The sequence below is a fragment of the Athene noctua genome, chromosome 16, assembly GCF_965140245.1.
Source record: "Athene noctua chromosome 16, bAthNoc1.hap1.1, whole genome shotgun sequence".
NCBI lineage: Eukaryota > Metazoa > Chordata > Aves > Strigiformes > Strigidae > Athene > Athene noctua.
Window position 1 is genome coordinate 183,668 of NC_134052.1, and position 24,844 is coordinate 208,511.

Genomic DNA, 24,844 nt, shown 5'->3' on the forward strand with positions numbered 1-24,844 from the left:
ATTTCACTCCCGAACAAATGCAGAGCCCTGAGAAGCCGATGGAGTGCTTAGAAAGGGTGTGTTACCAAGCGGGCAAAACCCAGGAGACACAAATCGCTGCAATGTGTTGGGGACTTGCCCATGCCTACCGTGTCCTCTTTAATACCACCCACTGCCCTCAGGGGGGAGAAAAGGCTACAGAACCTGGTACTGTTACTGGTGCAGTATCTGGGCCGAGGAAACAGGCAGAGCCAGTCTCAGTCGCCTCCACCAGCACAGCGACTGAGCCAGAGAGCCAGGCAGTGCCAGAGTCACTCGCCCCAATACAGAAAACAAAATATACCAGAAAGTCAGTTCGCAGAGTGAGGGATGGGGAAGAGGCAGGCCCATCACAGGAACAGGAGGAAGGACCAGAGGTGATCGTCAGATCTCTATCCCCAACTGAGCTGCGAGATACACGGAGAGATTTCAGCCGCCTGGGAGGCGAGCAGATTTGCACCTGGCTGCTCCGATGCTGGGACAATGGAGCCAGTGCTTTTGAAATGGAGGGGAGAGAGGCCAAGCAGCTGGGATCTTTGGTCAAGGATGGAATTCCCATTGATAGGGAAATAGGGAAACAGACTCAAACCCTCAGCCTTTGGAAGCGACTCCTGCTCAGTGTAAGGGAGAGGCACCCCTACAAGGATGATATCCTATGTCAGCTAAGCAAATGGACCAGCATTGAGAAGGGAATTCAGAACCTCAGGGAACTGGCTGTGTTTGAGATGATCTATGGTGATCTGAATGATGAGCAGTCACCCATGGACCCAGATCAGGCCCCTTGCACACACCTGATGTGGCGAAAGTTCCCGAAGAGCGCACCAGAAGCGCACTCGAAAGCATTGGCAATAGTGTCCTGGTGGACAGACACCCACACTCTGACAGTGGATGGAGTGGTTGGCCAGCTCCGGCAATATGAGGGAAATCTCCCTTCATCTCAGCATTCCCTGGTCTCAGCTGTGGAGGAACTGTCTCAGAGGGTCCAGAAAATGGAAGAGGACATGTCCTACGTTCCACCTGCACGGGCTGATGTCTCAGCCATTAGAAGTAAACGTTTCCCCACCCAAGAGAAAGGCAGCAGAAGGCACACACCACGAGGTACCGTGTGGTTTTTCCTCGGCGACCATGGAGAAAACATGAGGAGGTGGGATGGACAGCCCACTGCTGCCCTAGCTGCACGAGTAGAGCAGCTGAAAGGGAAGACCATCATAAAAGGGGAGTCCTCCAAGAGGAGCGCAGCTCCAGTGTCCAGTCAGAAATCCCCCAGGCAGAACAGAATGGTGAACGTTATGTCTGACCCTCTTGAGGGGACCAGTGAATCATTCTTACAAGAAGTGAGTGATGATGAGCAGGATTAGAGGGGCCCTGCCTCCAGCCAGGTGGAGGAAAGGGATAATCGGATTTACTGGGCAGTGTGGATCCGATGGCCTGGCACGTCAGACCCACAAGAGTATAAGGCTTTGGTGGACACTGGCGCTCAGTGCACCCTGATGCCATCGAGCTACAGTGGGGTTGAATCCATCTGCATCTCCGGAGTGACAGGGGGATCCCAACAGCTGACCCTACTGGAAGCTGAAGTGAGCCTGACTGGGAAGGACTGGCATAAGCACCCCACTGTGACTGGCCCAGATGCCCCGTGCATCCTGGGCATAGACTACCTCAGGAGAGGGCACTTCAGAGACCCAAAAGGGTACCGGTGGGCTTTTGGTGTAGCTGCCCTGGAGGAGGTTGGACAGTTGTCCACCTTACCCGGCCTCTCAGAGGATCCCTCAGTGGTGGGGCGGCTTAAGGTTTAGGAGCAGCGAGTGCCGATTGCTACCAGGACGGTGCACCGGCGGCAGTACCGCACCAACCGAGATTCCCTGGTCCCCATCCATCAGCTGATCCATGAAGGTGATCAGCAAAACTCACTCACCCTTCAACAGCCCTACATGGCCAGTGAGAAAGCCTAATGGTGAATGGAGGCTAACTGTGGACTACCGTGGCCTGAATGAAGTTACGCCAGCGATGAGTGCTGCGGTGCCAGACATGCTGGAGCTCCAGTATGAACTGGAGTCGAAGGCAGCCAAGTAGTACGCCACAATTGACATTGCTAACGCATTCTTCTCCATTCCAATAGCGCCAGAGTGCAGGCCACAGTTTGCGTTCACTTGGAGAGGCATCCAGTACACCTGGAATTGATTGCGCCAGGGGTAGAACCACAGCTCCACCATTTGCCATGGACTGGTCCATGCTGCACTGGAGAAAGGTGGGGCCCCAGAACACCTGCAGTACATTGATGACATCATTGTATGGGGGAACACAGCCAAGGAAGTCTTTGAGAAAGGGAAGAAAATCATTGAGATCCTCCTGAAGGCCGGCTTTGCCATTAAGCAAAAGAAAGTTAAGGGGCCTGCAAGGGAAATTCAATTCCTAGGGATAAAATGGCAAGATGGGCGTCGCCACATGCCAGTGGAGGTGATAAACAAGATAACAGCCATGGCCCCACCAACCTCTAAGAAGGAGACTCAGTCTTTCCTGGGCGCTGTGGGTTCTGGAGGATGCACATCCCGAACTACAGCCTGATTGTGAGCCCTCTCTACCACGTAACCCGTAATAAGAAGGATTTTGAATGGGGCCCTGAGCAACAACAATCCTTTGAACAGATTAAGCAGGAGATTGCCCAAGCAGTAGCCCTCGGGCCAGTCCGGGAAGGGCAGGAGGTTAAGAACATGCTCTACACCGCAGCTGGGGAAAATGGCCCTACCTGGAGCCTCTGGCAGAGAGCACCTGGGGGGACCCGAGGCCGACCTCTAGGCTTTTGGAGCCAGGGATACAAAGGTTCTGAAGCTAATTTCACACCAGCTGGGAAGGAGATACTGGCAGCGTACGAAGGAGTTCGGGCTGCCTCAGAGGTGGTCGGCACTGAAACACAGCTCCTCCTGGCACCCCGACTGCCGGTGCTGGGGTGGATGTTCAAAGGAAAGGCCTCCTCCACGCATCATGCAACAGATGCCGCGTGGAGTAAATGGGTCGCATTGATAACACAACGGGCTCGAATAGGGAACCCCAGCCGCCCAGGAATACTAGAGGTGATTATGAACTGGCCAGAGAGCAAAGATTCTGGGATGTCACCAGAACAGGAGGTGACACGTGCTAAGGAGGCCCCACCATATAACGAGCTGCCAGATGAGGAGAAGCGATATGCCCTGTTCACTGACGGGTCTTGTCGCATTGTGGGAAAACATCGACGGTGGAAGGCGGCTGTGTGGAGTCCCACACGACGGGTCACTGAAGCTGCTGAGGGACAGGGGGAATCCAGCCAGTTTGCAGAGGTGAAAGCTGTCCAGCTTGCTTTGGATATTGCTGAGCAGGAGAAGTGGCCGAGGCTCTACCTCTACACCGACTCGTGGGCAGTGGCGCATACCCTGTGGAAATGGCTGCAGCAATGGAGCAGAACAACTGGCAACGTAAGGGTAAAACCGTCTGGGCTGCTGAAGTATGGCAGGACATTGCAGCCCCTGTGGAAAACCTCGTTGTGAAGGTGCGCCATGTGGATGCCCATGTACCCAAGAGTCGGGCCACTGATGAACATCAACACAACCAGCAGGCAGACCAAGCTGCGAAGATTAGAGTGGCTCAGGTGGACTTGGACTGGCAGCGCAAAGGTGAACTGTTCATAGCCCAGTGGGCCCACGAGACCTCGGGCCACCAAGGCAGGGATGCAACATACAGGTGGGCTCGAGATCGAGGGGTGGACCTTACTATTGACACCATTGCAGAGATCATCCACGGATGGGAGACGTGTGCTGCAATCAAACATGCCAAGCGGGTGAAGCCCCAGAGAAATGGAGAGCGATGGCTGAAATATAGATGTGGAGAGGCCTGGCAGATGGACTACATCACACTGCCACAGACCCGCCACAGGAAGCGCCACGTGCTCACAATGGTGGAAGTAACCACTGGATGGCTGGAAGCTTACCCAGCGCCCCACGCCACTGCCCGGAACACCATCCTGGGCCTTGAGACCCAAGTGCTGTGGCGACACGGCACCCCAGAGAGAACTGAGTCAGACAACGGGACCCACTTCCGAAACAACTCATAAGTGCCTGGGCAGAAGAACACGGCATCGAGTGGGTCTGCCATATCCCCTACCATGCACCAGCCTCTGGGAAGATCGAGCGCTACAATGTACTGTTAAACACCACACTGAAAGCACTGGGAGGTGGGACCTTCAGAGACTGGGACATGCATCTAGCAAAGGCCACCTGGCTAGTCAACACAAGAGGGTCTGCCAGTCGAGCTGGCCTGGCTCAGTCAAAACCTCCCCGTGCTGTAGATGGGGATAAAGTCCCTGTGGTGCGCATGAGGAATATATTGGGAAAAATGGTCTGGTTTAGTCCTGCGCCAGGCAAAGGTAAAGGCAAACCCATCCATGGGATTGCTTTTGCCCAAGGACCTGGGTGCACCTGGTGGGTGATGCAGGACAATGGAGAGGTCCGATGGGTACCACAGGGGGACTTGATTCTGGGTGAGAACATGCCATGAATTATGCTGTGCCTGTGTAAATTATTACTTTGCTATTGTTAACTGCTAAATGGCAGCTGGACATGACGCAGATGGTATAGAATAAAGGGGTGGATTATGTTATGGTTCAGCTAGGATAGGGTTAGGTTTCCCCAGCAGAGAGGGGGAAGGGATCTCCAGCCAGGTTATTCACACCATGCTGGCGTCAGGTCCAGGGGCGGGAGTGCGGGAACTTTTTCCTTTGTGGCTTTGGTTGCGGGGAACACAGGGCTGTCTGTATCCATTGCGGTATTTCTCTGTATATCTTTTGTCTTGTTTACTGTTCTTGCTGTTTATTGTTGTTATTGCTACTGTTGTTGTTCAGATTGTTTATTACACTGTTGTATTAAACTTCTTATTTTAACCCGGGGTTTGTGCCTCACTTCCAGCCTGACCGGCTGAGGGTGGGGGAGGGACAATGGCAATGTGGTCTCTGGTCCCAGCAGGGCTTAAAACCATCACAGGCCTCTAGACTGGGTCTGTACTGACTCCATGAAGACACACTGGAGAGCAAGTCCTGATGCCCTGAACAGCTGCTAGAGACCAGCACCTCGAGTTCTGGTCTGTGCTGCAGCTCAGCCTGGAGCAAAGTAGATGCCTGTGACACAGAGTACCTCCACAGGTCTCAGTCTCCTCAGCCATGCCCAGACTTCCATGGGGAGAGAATATTTAGCTCACTCAAGATTAACAGAAGCAGATTTGTTTGTAGAGTGGATGAGGGAACAAAATCCTGGACTAATATTAGGAGCATGACAAGTGACCAAAGAGGAGTTATAAGCGTGATGCAGCTGGGTACCAGTAGCAGGGGGAAAAGTGTCTCTGGAAAGCAAAACAGAAAAGCAAAAAAGTGTGTCTGGTAGGCAAAAGGTTAAAGGACAGGGATCATTAGTAACCATGTTCAAAATGTTCCCCTGTAACATGCATGTGGTGGAAAGCAGGCAGAGAAAAACGGTGTTAGAAAAGAATGGGACTTGACTTTATTAGGTACTAGGAAACTATTGAGAGAGCACAAATTTAGCTGTCTCCTCCACCTAAACAAAAAGTGAAATAGGATGTTAGGTATGCAACTAGGGGAAAAAAAATGTACACAGCACATAATTAAATAGCTTGAAGTAAAGCTTGAGGGAACCAGCACCTGTTGTGCCAATTCCGTGTCTGAAATAAAAGCATCTTCCTGCTTGCTACCCCATCAGTCTGGAAGCATTACCCCAAATCCCAGGCTCCGTGCTCTCCAGCACCCTAGAGATACCATTCTGTAAACACAACCTCTGATCCTATTCCTTCATCTGTACAAGGATGTCACTTGAATGAATGAACCCAGGTTACTAAATAAATGGTTCATATCACTTTGTATTTTCCTTTCTGATTACCATGTGTCAACTGCAAGTCTTAATTATTTCCAGATCATTTAGAAAAATGTTCCAACAGAAATATTCCTCACAGACGCCTCCCACAAATACTCTCCTCCTTCCTGTCTATACTTAAAATCTGTCAGTCAGCTGATGATGTGCCTTATTGATCCTGTATACTTTTTAAAAATGAAATTAAACAGCTTGTTGGTTTTACTACACCCACTCAGCACAAAACCACTTTGATTGCTCATTAGTATGAGGTTTTCTTCATATAAGAGCATCTTGTACCAGCCTTTTTTTTTTTTATTACTCTGTTTCAGATAGAAAGGAGGAACATGAGCTGTCAGAGTGCTGTTCTCCTAAGCACTCAGCTTGTCCATTTTAAAAAACAGCATTTGCTTTCTTCCCATGCAGGACTATTTACCATCATGGAATTTAATAAAAACTGTCTTTAGTGGGGAAGAGATCTCTCAGGCCAACTTTGGGAAACTTTAACTTCTAAGCATGGGGCAATACATGTTGTTAGCAGAAACAGTGTGACTGACAAGCTGAACCATGACTGACATCACACCAGACAGGCAGAGAAGAGCAAGCCCATCCATCAGGCAGATATAAGATCAGAGGTGGTATTTTGTTGGGAGCAATAGCACTGTTGTTAATTTATCATTTTAAAAAATCCCCAGTAAGTTTATGGCTGGCTGTATAACATTATCACCAAATCTGTTAACTGACCCTCTTCCTCTGTATCCTCGAGTCCAGAATAGATAACTAATTCTGTATTATCCTTCCTGAAGAAATATTAAATATTTTCCGTAGTTAGGTGATATGTTCCATCAGCATTTAGAAACGCTAAAATCCATCAAGTGGGTTTTTTTGCTTCCCTTGTGGAAGTTTATTTTATTCTTATGTCACACGGGTTCATTTTTTATTACAATTGCAAAATGGTGACGCTAAATCCTCACCTTGTATTATTAATTTAATGCCCTGAAGATGGCTCCAATTAATCACCAAAAAAAACCCCCACATCTCCCTCACTTCAGAGTTACAGGCAGTTCCATTCGTAAATATTCTCCTCTGAAAGAAATTTACTTCCCCATACAAAAAGCCTTAACTGCATTCAGTGGCCTACAACTAGATGGTCATCCTTGGCATTACTTCTTCTGTCATGGGGAAAAGTATCTCCACTTTTTCCTCATATTTTCCTATAAGCATTTTCAAACAAACATTTGTTAACTGTATGAATGAGTTTCCCAAACCTTTACACGTAGAATTTATATTTTAAATCTTAACACATATGAGGTGGTCAATCTTCAAGATTTGGGGCTCCCTTTTCTCAAAATAATCACAATTTAAGCTATTTGAACTCAAAAAAAGAAAAAGGCACTGAATTTGAGAATGATTTGTCAAAAGTCAAATGTCAACCTGATGACAGAAAGAGCTTCTAACAGTGTTCACAGAAAACTTAGTTTATCTTTCCCTGTTCTCTAATGAAAGGCTGCAATTTAGCAACTTACTGATTGTGCTGCATAGTTCAGTCAGAAAGGTGGATGCAAAAAGACTGAAAATAGGCAAGTTTAAGTCTTATCTATTATTTTTTTTCATCCATGAAACACAATGAAAGAACAATTTCATAAACACATAGTTCTAAAACATGCTGGAAAGTGTTATCACATGCTTAATCCAGAAAACAAATATGGCACAAGGATAAAACATAGTACATACAACACCTCTAAACCTATTTATGCTTATGGTAGTTTTAAAAGTGTTGTGATGAAATACAAGGTGCCAGCTTGAAGTGCTAAGGCTTGGACAATAGGCCCTAGCCAGAGTTGACCTATAGATGAATCCTGTATATTTAATAACTGATAACCATTGTGCTAACAGGTATTATACTAAGTTATAACGAACCACCTATTCTGATGTAAAAGGTGGAAGTATTGAAGCCTGAGCAACAGACCCCGAGCCAAAGCTGCTAACTTAATATGTAGTCATTAATGAAATTATCTATGCTCATTAATGAAAGATGTAGCTCAGATATCATACACTCATTACTGGTGATGGATGTAATGAAAACATGTCTATCCTGAATGTATGTATCTTCTTCTCTATGTAGGCGTAAGTTAACAAGGCCATGAAACCAGCTGTCTGGCCTTGGGACAGACGTGTGGCCTTGTTTTAAAAAGAACAAAAATAAATTAGATAAGGAGGGGAACTCCCTTGGCTTCTGCCTTGATCCCTGGCCAGGCTCTGGGGGAATCTAATGAGAGAGTGAAACCAGATGTTCCACTCAAAAAAAAGGTGCCAGTTATTCTGGCTAGCTGATTTTTAGTATCTAAGGCCGGGCCCATTTGCAGCGACTCCGGCAGCCTCAGCTACGGGTGGAGGCACCGCGTAGGATTTCCCACGGGCCGGGACAGGCTCTGCCAACCCTCGCTGTGACCGGGGCTGCCCAGCGCTGCGGGGCTGGGTGATGGTAAAGTATGGGAGTGGTGATGGATCTTTCTTAATCAGTATTGTCTCTCTCTGGTAGTAATAATTTGATGCATTACCCTGTATTTTCCTATTTAAATGCACTATTCTGTCTTTTCTTACTGTATGTTTTCTGTATTATTCTGTTTCATTATTTAGTTATTTTGAGTAAAATACACCTGCTCTTTTCACTCTGCTGTCTGAGTTTAATTGGTATCTCTAATCAGCAAAACACAGCAAAACTACAATATTAAAACTGCTAATAATTTCAAACGGAACAACTGAGGATTAGCTTTGCATTACAAACAATCAAATCTGTCCTCGGTAGAAAAAAACCCACAAGATTCTGTAACACGATCCACCTTGTGAGATTTAGCTTCAACTTTCATATTACACAGTTCACCCTTGAGGTAGGTACCATCCAGAACTGAAGACATACTGTCTATAGCAGCTAATACAGCCTCCATCAATCAACAAATCTAATTTGAGAGCTGTCTGCTTATGCAACAGAAACAAAGGCACTTCATAATACAGAGTTAAGTTTTCTACTGGAAGGATTAACAAAGGTAAGAAAGGAGAAACACTGCTAGGAATTAAAGTAATGAAATCCTTTTTAACAGACACCTTCCCCCAGCATTTGCAGGGAACAGATTCCCATGTAACTCTCTAGTCTGACAGAAGTAGTCTGTCACACAGAGGAAACTCCAGAGCTGCAGGTTCTTATTTCCACACAAAACATTTGAGGCTCAGCTGGGTGAGACTCTCTAAAGTGACAGAAACCAACAATCCATAGGCAAACTCTGAGTAACAGCAAAGGACTCATCACAGGGAGAGAAAAAAACCCCAAACCAACAAAGAACCCAGACTGCATTAAGACATTGCACTGTATCTGCTCTCCCTACCACCTCCACCACTCATGTTGCAGCTAAACTGGTACTGCAACTGAAGCTGACATACTCTGCCTAAACCCCTCCCTCAGTCATTCAAGTTTTCTTCCCTCACTTAAAAAAAAAAAAAAAAAAAAAAAGGCATGAGAAAAACACAGTGGAGGGGACAGCAAAGTGCATCATCATTGAATCATGAACTAACACAGAAGGATGTTTTGAATTCATGCACACTGGTCTGCACAAGCATCACCCAAAAAAAGATAAAATCAACAGAGGAGACAAAAATACTCTGTTTCAGAAAAAAAAAAATTGTTCTTAATGGCACATACAACTTAACTGTGAAGGCACATGGCCACACTGAGGCATCCGTTCCACGAAGCTTCTTTTTATCTGAGAATTTCTCGCAGTACAATGCATTTGAGCAGCACAAAACCAGCTGCTCTTACAGGATGCCCGCCTCAATTAGAAAGAACAGGAGGCCTGGCAATAGGTTTGTGCTGCAAACAGAACAGCTACACAGGATACTTTACACTGAGAAGCAACAACCTCTTACCAGAATTCCACTAGCCCAGGAGTAACACACTTATTAGAAAATACATTTCCAAATAAATTACATTTTAGCATAAATTTCTGCATGTCAACATAAATGTAACGGGTGTTACATTATCCTGCCTTTCTCCAGGATAAAGACTAGTTTAATTTTTGGCTTCTTAGACTTGTGATCAGAAAGGGTAGTCTTTCAGTGAAATTGCAAGTGTCAAAAAGCAGAAGTGCTGCATAATTTGTTCAGGAATGTACAGAAAATGCATTTTCATCCACATCTAGTCCATGGATAGCGATGTTTTCTCAGTGCTGAGTCCATTTAATGCTTTTGAGGTCAATTCCATCCTGCACCATTTCCCAGAGAGGGCTGTAAAGAAAGGGGAAAAATGAGGGCTAAAATGCACAGGACAACATCAACAACAATAACCAAGCAGACAATTTCATCAACAGCACAAGAAATTGGGAGATACCTATCTTCATCTCTGGACATCAGTGAGCTTCAGATCTTCAGTCCTCAACTGTGTCCTCAGCCCCAACACAAGAGGTGAGAGGGCAGGTGCTCCACCTCACCTCCTGCTCCCATTCTGGGCATGAAGTATGCATGTCTCTTACAGACTTGAGCCCTTGCATTTGGCACTGTCCAGATGAGTCAGGAGTCTCTCAGTTTCACCAAAGTAAAACAACTTATTGATAGATAAACTCAGTAATATCATCTCTGGCTGAGAAACTTCTGGGTACTGCCTTACATGCTTGTTCTACTCATATTCTTTCCCTGACAAAGGCAGGATCTAGGAGAAGATCAGGCCCACTACCCACTCTGGCAATACTGCTTGCTTATATGCAGAGATAACACCAGATTTTTGAAGCAAACAATTACTTTCAACTAAATCCAACTCTTCAAATTATTATCATACCTAAGCAGCCTTTAAGTTCAGTAAGAAGATGGCTCACCTCATTTCCCTCAGCCTCTTAACATGCTGTATGCACTTCTGCACTGTATAATCCACTTCTTCTTCTGTAGTGAAACGACCAATACCAAATCTAAACCAGAAGAAAACCATTAAGGACTAGAGTAACATGTGTATGGAGTGAAGAAACAAATCCACCACCTACTTTTAGCGGAAAAAAATATTTGGAAGCATTAGGAAAGACCATTCCACGCACCTTATAGATGAGTGAGCCAAGTCCTCATCTGTCCCAATTGCCCGCAAAACATAGGAGGGCTCCAAAGAAGCTGATGTGCAAGCACTGGGGAAAGGCAAGGCAGGCAAATTTCAAACTTTTGTTCATGTGCAGACGCTAAACTGAAGTAACCACTGATCTCCAACAAAGAGTAAGTCACTTACAGACACTTAATATTACTATGACTCTTTACAACAACATATATGAGCTTCCTCAACCTCTTAGAAACCACCAGCGAATACAAGAAAGAGTGGTATTTCTGCTGCTGAAGAAAAAGAATGGAAGGGGCAGGCGTTAGAGATGAATGAGGGTAATAAATTAGGAGCCTGAGGTAAGAAGAAACAACACAACACAGTTAAGAATAAACACACTGCCAAACAGAAGCAGCAGGAATGGCGACTAAGAGGTAGCTGAAGAAGGCCATGAATAAAAGACAAAGGAGCCAAGACAGAACTAGCCAGAGAAGGTAACACATCAACAGGAACATTAAAAAAGAAAAAAGGACTTCACAAGCTGCTGTTTGGCAGCAGAACAAATAAGTGAAAAACAGCACACAGAGGAATCCAGAGCAAGATGATCTAGTTATAGTTTTAAGTAGACAGAACTTCCATCTTGAAGCAGTAGGCAAAACTGTTTACATGTGGTTACTCAATTTTTACAGGTAGCAACATGCAGCACAAACCAGAGAACTGTTTACAGCTCTCTAGTGCACAAAGCAGAGCCTCAGAAGGGATTTTTCAAATTACAGAAGTGTTCAGCTTCAGAAACAGTCATGTGGAGACTTGTTCTTCCTGTTCATAGAGCCAACATATTTCTAATTAAGATTAGAAGCTGACCACTTTTTTCTCAAAGGTGAGGAAAGGAGGGCATCTTTACACTCCATTAACTTCATCATAAGCATCAAGTTCGTCTTCGTAACAGAAGTGTTACGTGTCCCTCCTGTAGAGTCAATAGAGCTCCATAAAAGTGCATTTAATTTTCTTTCTGCTTTTGCATTAAACACAGATGCTTGAACTAATATAATTCCGGTATTATTTGTCCAGCTTTGCTAGATTCTAGTCACAGTCTGCCACTTGTGTGAAATCCTGCTGAAGGGCAGATGCTGCTCAAAGGCTGGTAGCCTTTAAAATGGAAGTGTCACCAGCAGTTACAAGCCAAGGCTACTCAGATCACAGGTAACCAGTCTGCAAGGCTGGCAGGTAAGAATTTCTAGGTTGATTTTTCTGGTTTTGTTTCTTTGGGGGTTTTTTGTGTTTTTTTCTTTCAGGATGAGTAAATCTGATCTTCATTTGAAACATGCCACTTCAGAGAAACACCATTTTAGAATGCAATCAATGCCAGGTTGACTCAATAACCTAATACTCACATACAGGGCACAGAAGAGACCACTGCTTAGTTTGTACCTCCATTAGCAAATGTTATTTTCTCCCCAAAATATAGCACTATCCTTTCCACACATCCCACGTACCTTCCTGAAGAAAGAGCCACGTCTTTCAGAGCCATCAGAAGACTCTCCCCTTCCACATATGCAAAAGATAAATTGATGCATCCTACATGCAAATAAATGAAATAAGGAAAAAAAACTTCCATCAACTGAAATCTTGGGCAAATCCTACCCCACATGGCCATACTTGCACAACGTGTAGCTAAAGTGCATTATTCAGTCATGGCCATTAACACTGAGGAACTAGACAGTTCTAACAGGCTCAGGATTTTGCTAATGTTACCTGGATAGCGATGCTCTCTATCTCCATTCATAACCACATCAGGAACTTCACTCATTATTTTTGTAACCAGTCGTTCTGCCAGTTGTGAGATTCGCTTATGGTCATACTAGCAAAGAAACCAGAAAAGAGACCAAAATAATAAACAGTGTACAGTTTGACCCCACTCAGCTTTGTGTCACCAGCAGACTGAAGTAGCTGGGTTTGCTTAGACTAGGGAAAGAACACATCTGAGACTTCAAAAGAACCTGTCAAACTTTGCTTACTCTAGAGACTGTTTTAAAAGAGAATTACCAATTAGTCCTGGCTAGCTCAGCCTTGAAAAATATTCCAAACCATTCAGAAAGATCTATGTATACAATCTGCTAAATTGGTTTTCATAAAAGCACCAAGTTCTTTGTGTTTAAAGACAAGTTAGGTAATGCATAAGATGACACATTTTGCAACACAAAAGAGGGCATCTATTATGGTAAGTGCCCCTTGTTTCCCCAGGAGCTCTCAAACTGTACTACTTAAAGACATGGGCTCGCAAATTACTGTGAACTCAGCTTTTACAACACACAACCTACGTCATGAGAACTGCCTATGTGTCTCGTTCTCGACTAAATAATGAGGTCATTTACACTAAGAAAGCAGTGAGGTATCCTTATCAGCTCCGGTGCACAGAAATGGCCAGACGCACATATGCAATTCATGCTTGTTTACATGTTTGAAAAAACTTCAGAAGAAAACAAGGCTATCTCAAATATTACTTGGTTTAGAAATGCTAAAACTCTGCCAGACAAGGAAGAGAATCCCGACCTGAGGCTTGTGCAGAATTCGGGCTCTGCAGGCTCTCCAGCCTCTAACGAGGCTTCCATAACCACCCAGCTCAGATGGCTGATCTCTGCCTGTCTCCCAGGAAGAAGCCTGATCCTATGTGTACAGATATAGGGCTTATGCATCCCACTGGTGCTGTATTAAAGGATTTTTACATTCCAGCTGTAAGGAATGCATTGGTGTCCACAGACAGAGCAGCGTACAGAGGCTTCGACACCAAACATAGCGAAGAAACTTTACTGTTCAAGCTAGAAAAACCCCTAAATTCTTAGTTGCAAATCTGCAGTAAACTTGAACTTATATTTAACTGGTATGATAATGGACTAGGAAGTCTCATTTTTCTTAATATACATTACACAAACATGATTTATTCAATTTTAGAGATGCTGCTAATACGTATGTGCAGAATGGAGATTACTACAAGCACTTAAAGCCCTATTTCACTAAATCTGTCAAACCTGTTGTAGAAGATCATGATTCAAACCACTTAAAGAAAAAAGACACTTAAGAAAACTGAAAATCAACTTCCAATTACCCAAAACCATCCCTGAAGATCTCAAAACAGTGACAATGTTACAGCATGAGAATCGAATTTAATTCAGGCACATGGACACAGAAAGACCTAAGGAACCTGAGACCTAACTGGCCCTGTTATATTATTTTCTGGAATCCAGGACAAGTATCTTCTCCCACATACCTCCATCTCCTGCTGTGCCACTTCACATGCTGCCCCAAGGCCTACTGCTAAAGGAGTGGGCACAGTCCCAGACCGCAGGCCTCTCTCCTGGCCTCCCCCACTCTGCAGGGGTTCCAGCCTGACTCGTGGTCGACGGCGAACATAAATAGCACCAACCCCTTGAAAACAAGGAAAGCTGCTTTAGTATACACTCACAGCTCTGAAATTATGAAAAGGGAATCCAAGATTTGGAAACATTCCCTGTTTCCACGGCAAACACACATTCGGACAGCTCACAGGAAAAAACCACAGTGAACACATACAGAAGCACAGTATTTTCTAGGAAAAGGTGTTTGTTCCCACTGTTCATGTTCCTCTTCATTCAGCCTCCCAGAGCCTCAGCCAGGGAGCAGCTCAGTTTCTCCCAGTGTGCTTCAGCCACCTAAGGACTCAGTACTTCCCCCACTTGTCACAGTTCCAGTGTACAGCTCAAGCTCTTCCCTTTGCACCGTAGTTTTTATGTGCAGGTATTTCACTCACTGATGTTCCCTTACTGACTTCCAACCAAAAGCCCTAGAACAACTCCTTTCCCTGGATTACAAGGCCAGCACCTGTCCCAGGAGTCCTCTCCCTTTCTTCTCATTGGGGACACACATCAGTGAAACAATTTCCAAGGAGCAGATTAGACGAGCCTGTTTTAACAGCCAGCAGCATTTCACTCTCTAGTCTCCTCACCTAGAAACCTGATTTTCATGTCTTCATGTGCACTGGCACACCTAACGAGTGACTGGCACCACAGGAAGAATGCTTGCAACTTCTGGTCATAATTAAGTAGTGAAAATGTGTGCCTGTCACCTACCCAAAGTTAGAGGTTGGAAACTTAGTCCTCATTCAGAGGTATGTCTTCAGCTCTCAGGAGAGCTTGTACAGAAAAAGAAGACATATTGAAAAGATCACAATTTTGCCTTTTGTTTCTGAATATCACATAGAATACAGCAAACATGATTTCTGTCTTTCTATATCCACTGTTACATACTAAACAGAGCACAACAGTGATAAGAGCTAAACTTTTACTATTTGAGTCAGCTAGAAAATCCATAGCTGGATTTTAAACTCCATTCTGCAAAGATGCACAAATGGTGTTGGGTGGAAGAAGTCATTGGAAGTAGAAGACCACCAAAATCACAAAGAATTTAAACTTTCCAGTTACCTTGTGATCTCCTAGTTGCAAGTTACACTTGGGTCTAAACTCTGTCCTATAACCCAGGGATTTCATTTCAACTGTTTCAGCATCAATGCTGAATCACACCAAGCAAATGATCCTGAAAAGCCACCACTCCTAATGCTGCCACCACCATAAGATACTGTTTGTCCTTCAGTGAAGCCACCTCACAAACCATCAGCACTGAAAATCCACTTACGGCAGATCTAAGCCTGGCAGCAGTGCCTGAACTATGCAGTCAGTCCAATGCCAGTCCTAGAATGGTTTTCTACTGTTTCAGTAACAGTCACTAGGACATAGGTTTGACTTCATACCTTATGTAGCTACCTTAAGGCAAGCATAGAAACAACAATTCCCTAGAAAAGCACTTCAGTAAGTACCTTTGGGACCATAAATTTTATGGCCACTGATGCTCATTAGATCAATTTTCATGCCATTGACATCCACAGGAATTTTACCAATTGCTTGTGCAGCATCTGTGTGGAAGAAAACCTTATGCGCACGGCAGATCTCACCTGTAATAAAAACAGAAAAGCAAAAAACCACCATCTTATCTCATCTAATCGTTATGTCAGCAATGAATCTAAAGCATCACTTTATAGCAGGTACCAGTTCTGAGGTGAAAAGGGAAGAAACAGGTGGTGCCATGTTTCTTTCACAGTAAAGTGTCTAAAGCTGTGTAGGAGCTATCCTAGGTGATGTCTAGCTGGGCACAGGTTTAGGCAAGTCAGGAGGTACGACTACAGTGAATTTCTTCAGGTGAGAAGTTAAAAAGTCTTCTGCTGTTAAGAAGTTACAGATCATGTCCAAACCCACACCTACCAAGTTTAATACAAATGGCTGCACAGCCCATCCAAGTTTCCCCACAGGGATGACTCCACAGCTGAACAAAATTTTAATTCTTTTCTTGATGCTTTCTTCTCAATACCAGTGGAGTACAAGCCAGCTTTACGTTCTAGCTTATGCTCACCAAGCATTTTTACGCAATTTCCTCTGTTTTTCAAATATTGCAGTAGTCAGCTTCAAAAATGTTCTCGAATTGTCACTAATCTTCACGCACATTGATTACTCCCACCTAAAGTCACTCAAGCCTGTAATCACTGTTTTTGCATCCAGAGCTAAAATACACTAAGGAACAAAATAATGTAATGTTCATGGGCAGATAACTTAAATATTATTTCTTTTTGTCATCAAAGAAGTCACAACTCATCTTTCACAGAATCTGTAACCAGCACAGTTACATCCCAGACCTCTCCTCTGAACAAGTTTCACATTATTTTTCATTCGACCTCCTGTGGGCCAGCAGGAATGGCATTGCTACTGCTAATATCAGGCCACAGGCCTCACGCTAACAGGGCCTTAGGCTGACTCTGCAAGGCCTCAGTCCTGGCCTACTAGACTGGTTATCAAGGTGGTATGAGAACTTACTGTGGGAACCAGAGCTTGGTACCAGGTATCTCTGTCATTTAAGTGTCAGACAACAGCAGTGGTCTTGACAATATAAGGACAGGAGGAAAATAGAGTTCTCACACCTATAAGCAACTGACTGATGGTCAATTACTTCTCAATGAAGAAATACAACCTTGAAGAGTCTGGGGGAAAATGCTGCTCTGAGCATAATAAAGAAGAAAAAATGCAGCAACTAAGCAAGAGGAAAATTAGCTGCACAACAGGCTAAGAAACTACAGCCTGGGGAAACAATACCCTCCAGAACCATGCAGCATAAACTCCAGAGCACAGGCCAAAGCCTAAAAACTCAAACATCTTACGAAAGGACATCTTGAACATGAAGGGGGTGGGGCGTTTTGTCACTGGCATAGGAAATGTTACCAACGAATCACCATGGGATCCAGGGAGCTGCGTATGTGGGCCACCCGCTCACCCTGCCTGCTCCAACGACCCTGGCCCTCCAGCTCTCCCTTCACCTGCTTTACAGTCCCCGTCTCTCCATCTGCCTGCTCAGAGCCTGGTTCACCCTCTCCCTGCCTCCTGTTCCAGAAACCTGGGTCTGCAGCTGTCTTTTGACCTACAAACCAATTGCTCATGACTGTACATGGCAATGTTGGGGAGGAGGGGTGTCTCAGTGTGGTGCTCATCAACCCCTGCTGCTCCAAATTCTGCACATTTCTCCTCTTAAACACTACAAGTGCTCAATAAACCATTATAGTGTATAAATTCAATTTGGCCAGTTATTCTGTGCAATTTTTTCATCCATTGTACAATTCAGAATGAAACTAGAAACACTGCAACTGATCTATACTACAAGGCTGTAATTGCTGCAATAGTAACTGTAAAAGTACTGAATTTCATCCTCTTTTCCCTTTTAAAATAAGCTTTTATTTGGGACAGCATTATTATTTATTCCTTACCTATACTACACAATTTTTTGCATCAGTAGCACTTGGCTATGAAAATATTAAGTAAAAAGAAGCAAGAGTGACATCAGGCAGCCTCTGGAAGCCATGGTGTACTTACCAATGTCATGAATTGGCTGCTTTACTCCTATTTCGTTATTCACAGTCATTACAGAAACCAAACTTGTATCTGGCTGGAACGCACCCTCCAACTCCTGGTGAAATATTCAGACAGAAGTAGTGACTAACAGAAGAAACGAGATTGCTGTGTACACCTTCAGTTTGCTAGCAAATCTTAACCACCAGCCCCCTAACTAGCACATTACCAACAAACCCCTCAGGTTATGACAAAGAGCCATGGATTAGCCTCTCACTAATCCATGAGAACACAAAATTCCTGTGGGAAGAGCAGAACAATCAATTGCATTTCTGTGCATCCTAACCCATGCGTATCCTACGCACCATGGCACCTGACTGGATTAAATCAAGTCAGAACAGGCTCTTGCTATGTCTTGTACATTCGACTGAACTATTTTCTTTAATGAATTAACCACCCACAAAACACCTTAAGCCACATGTAGATGAAGTGAGGTTGGCTGTAAAGGAACTGCACTACATACAGGACAGCACCATGCAAAGAAGGGGTCTGCCAGCAAAGTTCTTGGGGAACACAACCAACACTTCTGCACCTGCAGGTCTGATCCCGCTACCTCACCACATACACACAACATCTCTCCAAGTCAGACAATGGGGCTAGAAATAAAACTGATCCTGTCCTGTATTACAGGTCACAAATGATGAAATAAGCACATACAACTTCTAAATCCTAGGACTGTGGCCAGTACACCCAGAAGGACAGCAATGGGAAGGGAGTACTGTAACAGCTGTGCCTGATGCCCTGAGTAGCTCAGGTCATGAAATTTCACTGCTAATTCCTGTATCAAAGCCAGCTCCATCCCAGTCATGTACTGGGCTGTCTGTAGGGCGTGCAGCAGCTCCACCTGCATGGGTATGAATGGCAGCAGGGGAGTGGTGGGATGAGAGATGGATGTTTTGGTTGAGAAAAAGTCTAGAGCACCACAACGGAAAATCCTCCAACTGTGATGGAGATTAGACTATGACTCTCATTCTACTTGTAATATTTAACATCCTTTTCTCTTTATCATCAAGAGAACACAAGGTCCTCTTCAGCATCAATTTGAAGGAAAAATCTCTTCTCTTTTCACTTTATTTCTGTCAGTAAACAACTTACCTTCAAATCTATGAGCCCATTTTTTTTAACAGGTAGATATGTAACCTGAAAACCTTCTGTCTCCAAGGAACGGCAAGAATCCAACACGCACTTGTGCTCTGTTTGCGTAGTAATGATATGCTTTTTTCTGGATTTATAGAACCTTGCAACACCCTGTTGGGCACAATTCACAAAGAAATTTGCTTTACAAATTTGCACAAATCAAATTTGTGTAAAGCAAGCTTTACACAAAAAGATCAGAAACAAGAAATTAATATTTAGACATAATTCATTTGGATCTTCCTTATTTTCCCCAAAGTCATGAATCTAAAAGGTACTGACATGTAATTCACACTACGTATTTCCAACAACGCTCATTTTTCAAAGCATCTAACTTTTCAAAAAGCCTGTGAAAATGTTAACTGATATAAGTTCTAGACACTATTAACAAAACTACTTTTTAAATAAGATTTGCAATAGTCACAAACAACGAGAAGTCTGAACAACTACATACTTAGTCAGAAAAAGGTTTGTAATCAGCATCTCCACTAAATTTCATGATAAAGATTTTAATTATGCAAGCAAAAGGATTGTATTTGGCATATGTAAGATAAACATTGAGTAGTATACTCCATCCTCAAAACATCCCAGTATTTCTTCCAAGTATGTAGCAGAAGTAAATCCAGGAATGCAAATATTTGCTAACTAGGCCAACGTATTAACATTTAAACTGTTGAAAGAGGCATATAGTTCTTAAGAGCATCATTTTAACATAACAAATAACTATCAGTATAAACCTTTTACCTTAATTGCCATATTATTTGATTCTGTTGCACCGCTGGTGAATATAATTTCCCTTGAATCAGCTCCTATTAAATCTGCAACTTGCTGTTTAAAAAGAAATATAAATTCGATTTGTTAAGATAAAATATAGTGAATTCACCAGAGCAAAAGACACGCTAAATGTTTTCAAGAATACTCTCTTGAGCCTTGAAAGGTTTACTAGTATTTGACAAAGTTATGCTATGGGTACAATAGTCTAAATGTCTGCATTAATACAAAACACATAAGGAATTCATAGTCATTAGCAGTAGTAGTATTAAGCATTAGTCTGTCATTAAAGAACATAAAAGTTAAACAGGCAAAACCCCTGTACACATGACTTACAAAAAAATTAAGAAGACCCATACCTAAGATTAGGAGAATGATAAAATATAAAGTTAGAATTACTGCAGCAGCACACTTGTGACCTCAGGAAATCAAAAATCCTGAGGCACTTTTGCCTGAAGTACTGGTTTCTGCCACTTCAGTTGCTCTAATCTCACTATTTTTTCTCGCAATAAATCTGCTGAAGTATAGCTAAGCGAAGAGGAAGCTGCTAAATCCAGCCCACAGAGAACTAACTACAACAGATTTAACATTGCTTTTGTTTTTATTTTGACACCGAACCTCCTCGCTGGCAGAAAAACCACAACGGCTGGGAGAGCCAAAGACTAACCCGCCTGGCCTTCTCCACCGCAGCCTCGCTCTCCCAGCCGTAGGCGTGGGTCCTGGAGTGGGGGTTGCCGTAGCAGGCCATCAGGTACGGGAGCATGCTGTCCAGGACGCGGGGATCCTGAGGGACACGAAACCACCCAGCCTTAGAAACTGAGAAGGAAAAGCATCTCTGTCCCCTCCACACATGCACACCCTCCCCCTGCACCAGGCTTAGCAGCACTTCTGCTGCAGCCTCTGGCTTTAGCTCAGGCCAGATCTTGAAAACTTGAGGTTATTGCACGTTACACACAGAGAGCCTCCAGCAAATGAGTGTCGGGCAATCACGTCCTGTGCCCTTGCACGTAACCTCAATCTGCACCAAAACCATCACAGAAGGATGCGATTTTCCGAGAAAAAAATTCCGAAAAGAAATACAAGTTCTTAAAAAGTCAGGAAAAGTTAACCAGGTAAGTACTTCGGTTAAACGAATTTCTTGCCACCGCTGCCCGCAGATGCCGGTGTGAGCTCCGAGGCTGCAGCGGACCTGCAGGCACCGAGGCCCTGCGCACCCCGGGGCGCGGCGGCATCCTCGGCCATGAGACACCGAAGCTCGAAGGCCTTTGGGGAAGACCTAGAGCTGCCCAGGGCCGACCCCCGATAGCAGCCCCTGCCCTCCCAGCCAGCTTTCACTGACGCTGCGGTACCCACGGGCACCCCCAGGGGTGCAGGGAGAGCCTTAAACTCAGCGAACACGGGAGCGCTCCAGATAGAAACAAAGTTTATTTCTCCCCTTCCCCTTACACTTGCTGTTCTTCGGGGGGGGAACCCGTGGATTCGGGGGGCGAGGCAGCGGCTGCGGGAGGCTCCGACACCGCGACCCGAGAACGCGAGAGGCCGGGGCAGCCCCGGCGCGGCCCAGCCCTTACCAGCGGGGTGGTGGCCTGCACGTCCATGTAGAGCGGCCGCAGGGCGCCGCCGCCATCGTCACTTGGCGCTGAGGGGAGGGAGAACGAGCCGCCGTCAGACACTCACGGGAAGAACGGGCCCGACGGCGCTCGGGCTGCGCGCCGCCGCGCCGCCCCCCCGCCCGGGCAGCGGCTCTACCCCCGCCGCGGCCTTACCCGGAGCCTGTCGCGGAGCCTGTCGCGGAGCCTGTCCCGGAGCCTGTCGCGGTGCCCGGCGCGGCGCGGCCGCCGAGAGCTGGCGGGGGGCGGGGGCCGCCCCCAGGGCCGCCAGGCGCCTCCAGAGCAGCATGGCGGCGGCGCGCGGCGGGAACGCCCCTTCCGGTGACGTCAGGGCCACGCCGGAAGCGGGCGCCGGAGGCGGACGCCGGATTAGGCAGCGGCGGAGGGCGCGGCGCGGCCGGGGAGAGCGAGGTACGGGCGGGCCCGGGGGTCCCGCGGCCGACCCCCGGGTCTCCCAGGGTAGGGGTGGGTCGCGGCCGAAGCACCCGCCGGGTGAAACGGGCGCTGCGGGCCCTGCTGCGGGAGGCGGAGGCCGCCCCTCCCGGGGGAGCCGCTGGGCCGGCCCGCGGCCTGAGCCCCCGCCTCGGCCTCCTGGAGGGCAGGTCCGCCGCCTCGCTGCTCTGCTTCCGAGGCCGGTGGCGGCTCGCAGGGACGGGCCCGGCGGCGGAGGCTTTGCCATGTGGCGTCGTGCGCGGCTTATCAGGAGCTGCAGAACACAGTGAGGTCCGGAAACAGCTCTCGGAGACGGCGGCGCTCACCGGGGCCTGCTGGGGGCGAAACGGGGCCATCGTCAAGGCACTGGCATTCCCTCCCTGTCATTTGTTGCTTGACAGACGAGGAAACAAGTCTGAAAGCCTGTAAAGCCTCCAGCACTACGCTTGGGAGAGGCTTCGAAACCTGCGGGCCTGCTCTCTGTCACAGTTTGGTTGTAGAAACGTGATGGACAAAGCAGTAAATCTATGTGGGGGCTTGTGCTTTCTTTTCTAGATGCCTGTGACCGTGGGCCCATATGGGCAATCGCAGCCCAGCTGCTTTGACAGAGTAAAGATGGGTTTCATGATGGGCTTTGCAGTGGGCATGGCAGCAGGAGCGCTGTTCGGCACGTTTTCCTGCCTCAGGTATGCAGAGGACACGGCTTCCATGGACAGGCCGTGACAGAGCGATAGCCAGAGAGAAATGCTCCCACTCTGGGATTGGGAAGGGAGGTGTGGGTCTGGTCCTGTGTCATCACATAGGTGAAACTGCCCATGGCCCTGAATTAGCCTCAGTTCGAGAGCCTGCTGTCAGCCCAGCCTCAGATGGGAAGGTCTGGCGGCGGCGCCGCTGGGTCAGCTGCCTACGAGGAGGTCGCAGCTTCACAGACCTTGTCCTGCCACTCATGCGGGAGGTTGCGTTGGGAAGTTGAGGCTGTGGAAGATAGCTCCAGGAGCTGGATGAACTGTCTGTGCAGTTACACATGCAGCCCTCTCCTCACTGTAAAGCTTCCTGAGCTACTCTGCAAGCTCTTAGGTATCTGCATCGTGGGTGCTTTGGTTGTCCCATACCCCTGCATGGAGGCAATTACCGTACTGACCCTGAGTCTTAACTGCAGGAGTGTAGGCAGAGCTGTGGCTGGCTCTGGCACAGTCTCACTGTGAATCAGAGAGGGACAGTATTCCACCAGCACTCCCCAGCATGGAAACAAACCATGCCCGCTGCTCCAAGTTAGCTCTTGCACTGCTCACTGACTGGTTTTGGCACATATCCTTGAAAAGAATTAGTGAAACAAATTCTTTCTGCTTGAGGTTTTTTAATCTCTGATTAAAGAAAGGTGATGCTTTGGTAGTGAGCCTAAAGGGAGGAAAAGGCACAAAGTCTAACCTGGTAAGAGTTTAAAAGGTTTTCTGATCTCTCTCAGATCATGGAGAGTATTTGTAAATGGTGCAATGCTACCAGAAAATACAGATCTGGGTATTTAGAAGAAGCAGTGACAGTGGTTCTGTTGTACTTGAATGACACAGCTACATTACGTCTGCTGTACCATTTTTGAGAGAAAACCTCCATGTTTTAAGAATCAAGTGCATTAGATTCCTTAGACCTTACAGTCACTACGGTGCTTAAAAGCCAACTATTACAAGAGCTTCCTGAGATGGAACAATTCTTTTTGCTTCAGTCTAACCTCAAGTAAAGGGGGACTGAAGAACAGAAATGCCTCTGAACACTTGTAGGCCTTCCAAGTTTCTCTCATATTAAAAATACGGTGTCAGTAGTAAATAGGAAGTGAGTTTACAACATAGTTTAAAGTTGGTGGTGTTAAAAATACTGCCACTGCAGCCAGACAGCATGCTAATACAACAAGCTCAGACTCTTTTTATTCTCTGGCAAGTCAAATACTTGGACAGTGTAATTTTTCTTTCACCAAATTAGGGGTATTTGGGGTACTAGCAGGTGAAACTGTTCCTGCTGGTGGCGTGGCAGGAGGGTACAGCATCAGCTGATACCACTGCCGGAAAAAAATACACGTGGGACAGTGGCAAGGGTCACTCAAATGCCCCAGAAAGAACAGCTCCCCCTTTTTTTTTTTTTTTTTCAGTACTTCAGGCATGGGGCACCACAGCCAGTCTCCTTGTGGAGGCAGGAAGTACCATTTTACATTTAGACTGAAGAGGAGGTGATTTGGGTGCTCAGGCAACCATTAGCTGGTTGTATTAGATGTTTTCTGCTGTATGTTTGTGACCTGTCAGGCTCCAGCTTTTATATAATTCCTGTTTTTCTTTACCTCAGGATTGGCATGAGAGGACGAGAGCTGATGGGTGGAGTTGGCAAAACGATGATGCAGAGTGGTGGGACGTTTGGGACATTCATGGCTATTGGTATGGGAATCCGCTGCTAACCTGGAGTTTGGGTTTTATCCCAGAGCGTCCCCTCCAGCCATTCCCCCTCTGTTCCTTAATAAAATCTGTAGATACCTGGAAGTGAGAGCTCTTCATGAAGGGATGAAGCACCTTCCTCCTTGCTCTGCTGATTGTAAACATGCTTTTTACCAAATTTCTACTTTTCTCCCATCTCTTACTACCATGATGAGGAGAATTAATAATGCTTTGTTCTACATTAAAGTTCCTATTTGACAGGTATAAGTACAGTGCACGCATTTCTCCCTGTGGAACTTGGGCAGCTCACGTTGTCATGTGTTGATGTGGAGCTGTTCTGTTGCATTTGTGCATTCCCCAGCCCAGGAGAGTTACTCTGTGGCCAGTTCAGATCACCTATCAAATCTCTCTCCTCTTGCAAAAATAGGTGGGTCGAAGCTGGCCCCATTTCCCAGTTCCACTGAAACTTGAGATACGGAGAAACACCCTCACAGAGTTGAGGACAGCAGAACTTGGGTGAGTCCTTTGGCAA

The 24,844-nt window shown here is 46.0% G+C and overlaps 2 protein-coding genes across 4 annotated transcripts; one reads left to right on the top strand and one right to left on the bottom strand.

Annotated features, from left to right (window-relative positions):
* Window positions 1-7,484: 7,484 nt before the first annotated feature.
* NFS1 (NFS1 cysteine desulfurase) lies at window positions 7,485-21,772 on the bottom strand. Of its 3 annotated transcripts, none has more exons than XM_074919878.1 (13): window positions 21,634-21,772; window positions 21,425-21,485; window positions 20,521-20,637; window positions 19,827-19,910; window positions 19,044-19,196; window positions 17,913-18,006; window positions 15,818-15,952; window positions 14,237-14,394; window positions 12,724-12,829; window positions 12,465-12,546; window positions 10,979-11,062; window positions 10,766-10,855; window positions 7,485-10,181 (listed from the first exon to the last, which is right to left on the bottom strand). In XM_074919878.1, the coding sequence occupies exons 1-13, from the start codon at window positions 21,750-21,752 to the stop codon at window positions 10,118-10,120; spliced, it is 1,347 nt and encodes a 448-aa protein (XP_074775979.1). In that variant the 5' UTR covers window positions 21,753-21,772; the 3' UTR covers window positions 7,485-10,117. The 3 variants fall into 3 exon arrangements, with proteins under 3 accessions (XP_074775979.1, XP_074775978.1, XP_074775980.1); XM_074919877.1 differs by having other exon boundaries at window positions 21,425-21,492; window positions 21,620-21,772; XM_074919879.1 differs by having other exon boundaries at window positions 21,646-21,752.
* A 28-nt stretch (window positions 21,773-21,800) lies between these two features.
* Window positions 21,801-24,417, top strand: ROMO1 (reactive oxygen species modulator 1). The gene is made up of 3 exons (XM_074919882.1): window positions 21,801-21,874; window positions 22,451-22,581; window positions 24,227-24,417. Exons 2-3 carry the CDS (start codon window positions 22,451-22,453, stop codon window positions 24,333-24,335), a joined length of 240 nt encoding a protein of 79 aa, XP_074775983.1. The 5' UTR covers window positions 21,801-21,874; the 3' UTR covers window positions 24,336-24,417.
* Window positions 24,418-24,844: the final 427 nt, after the last annotated feature.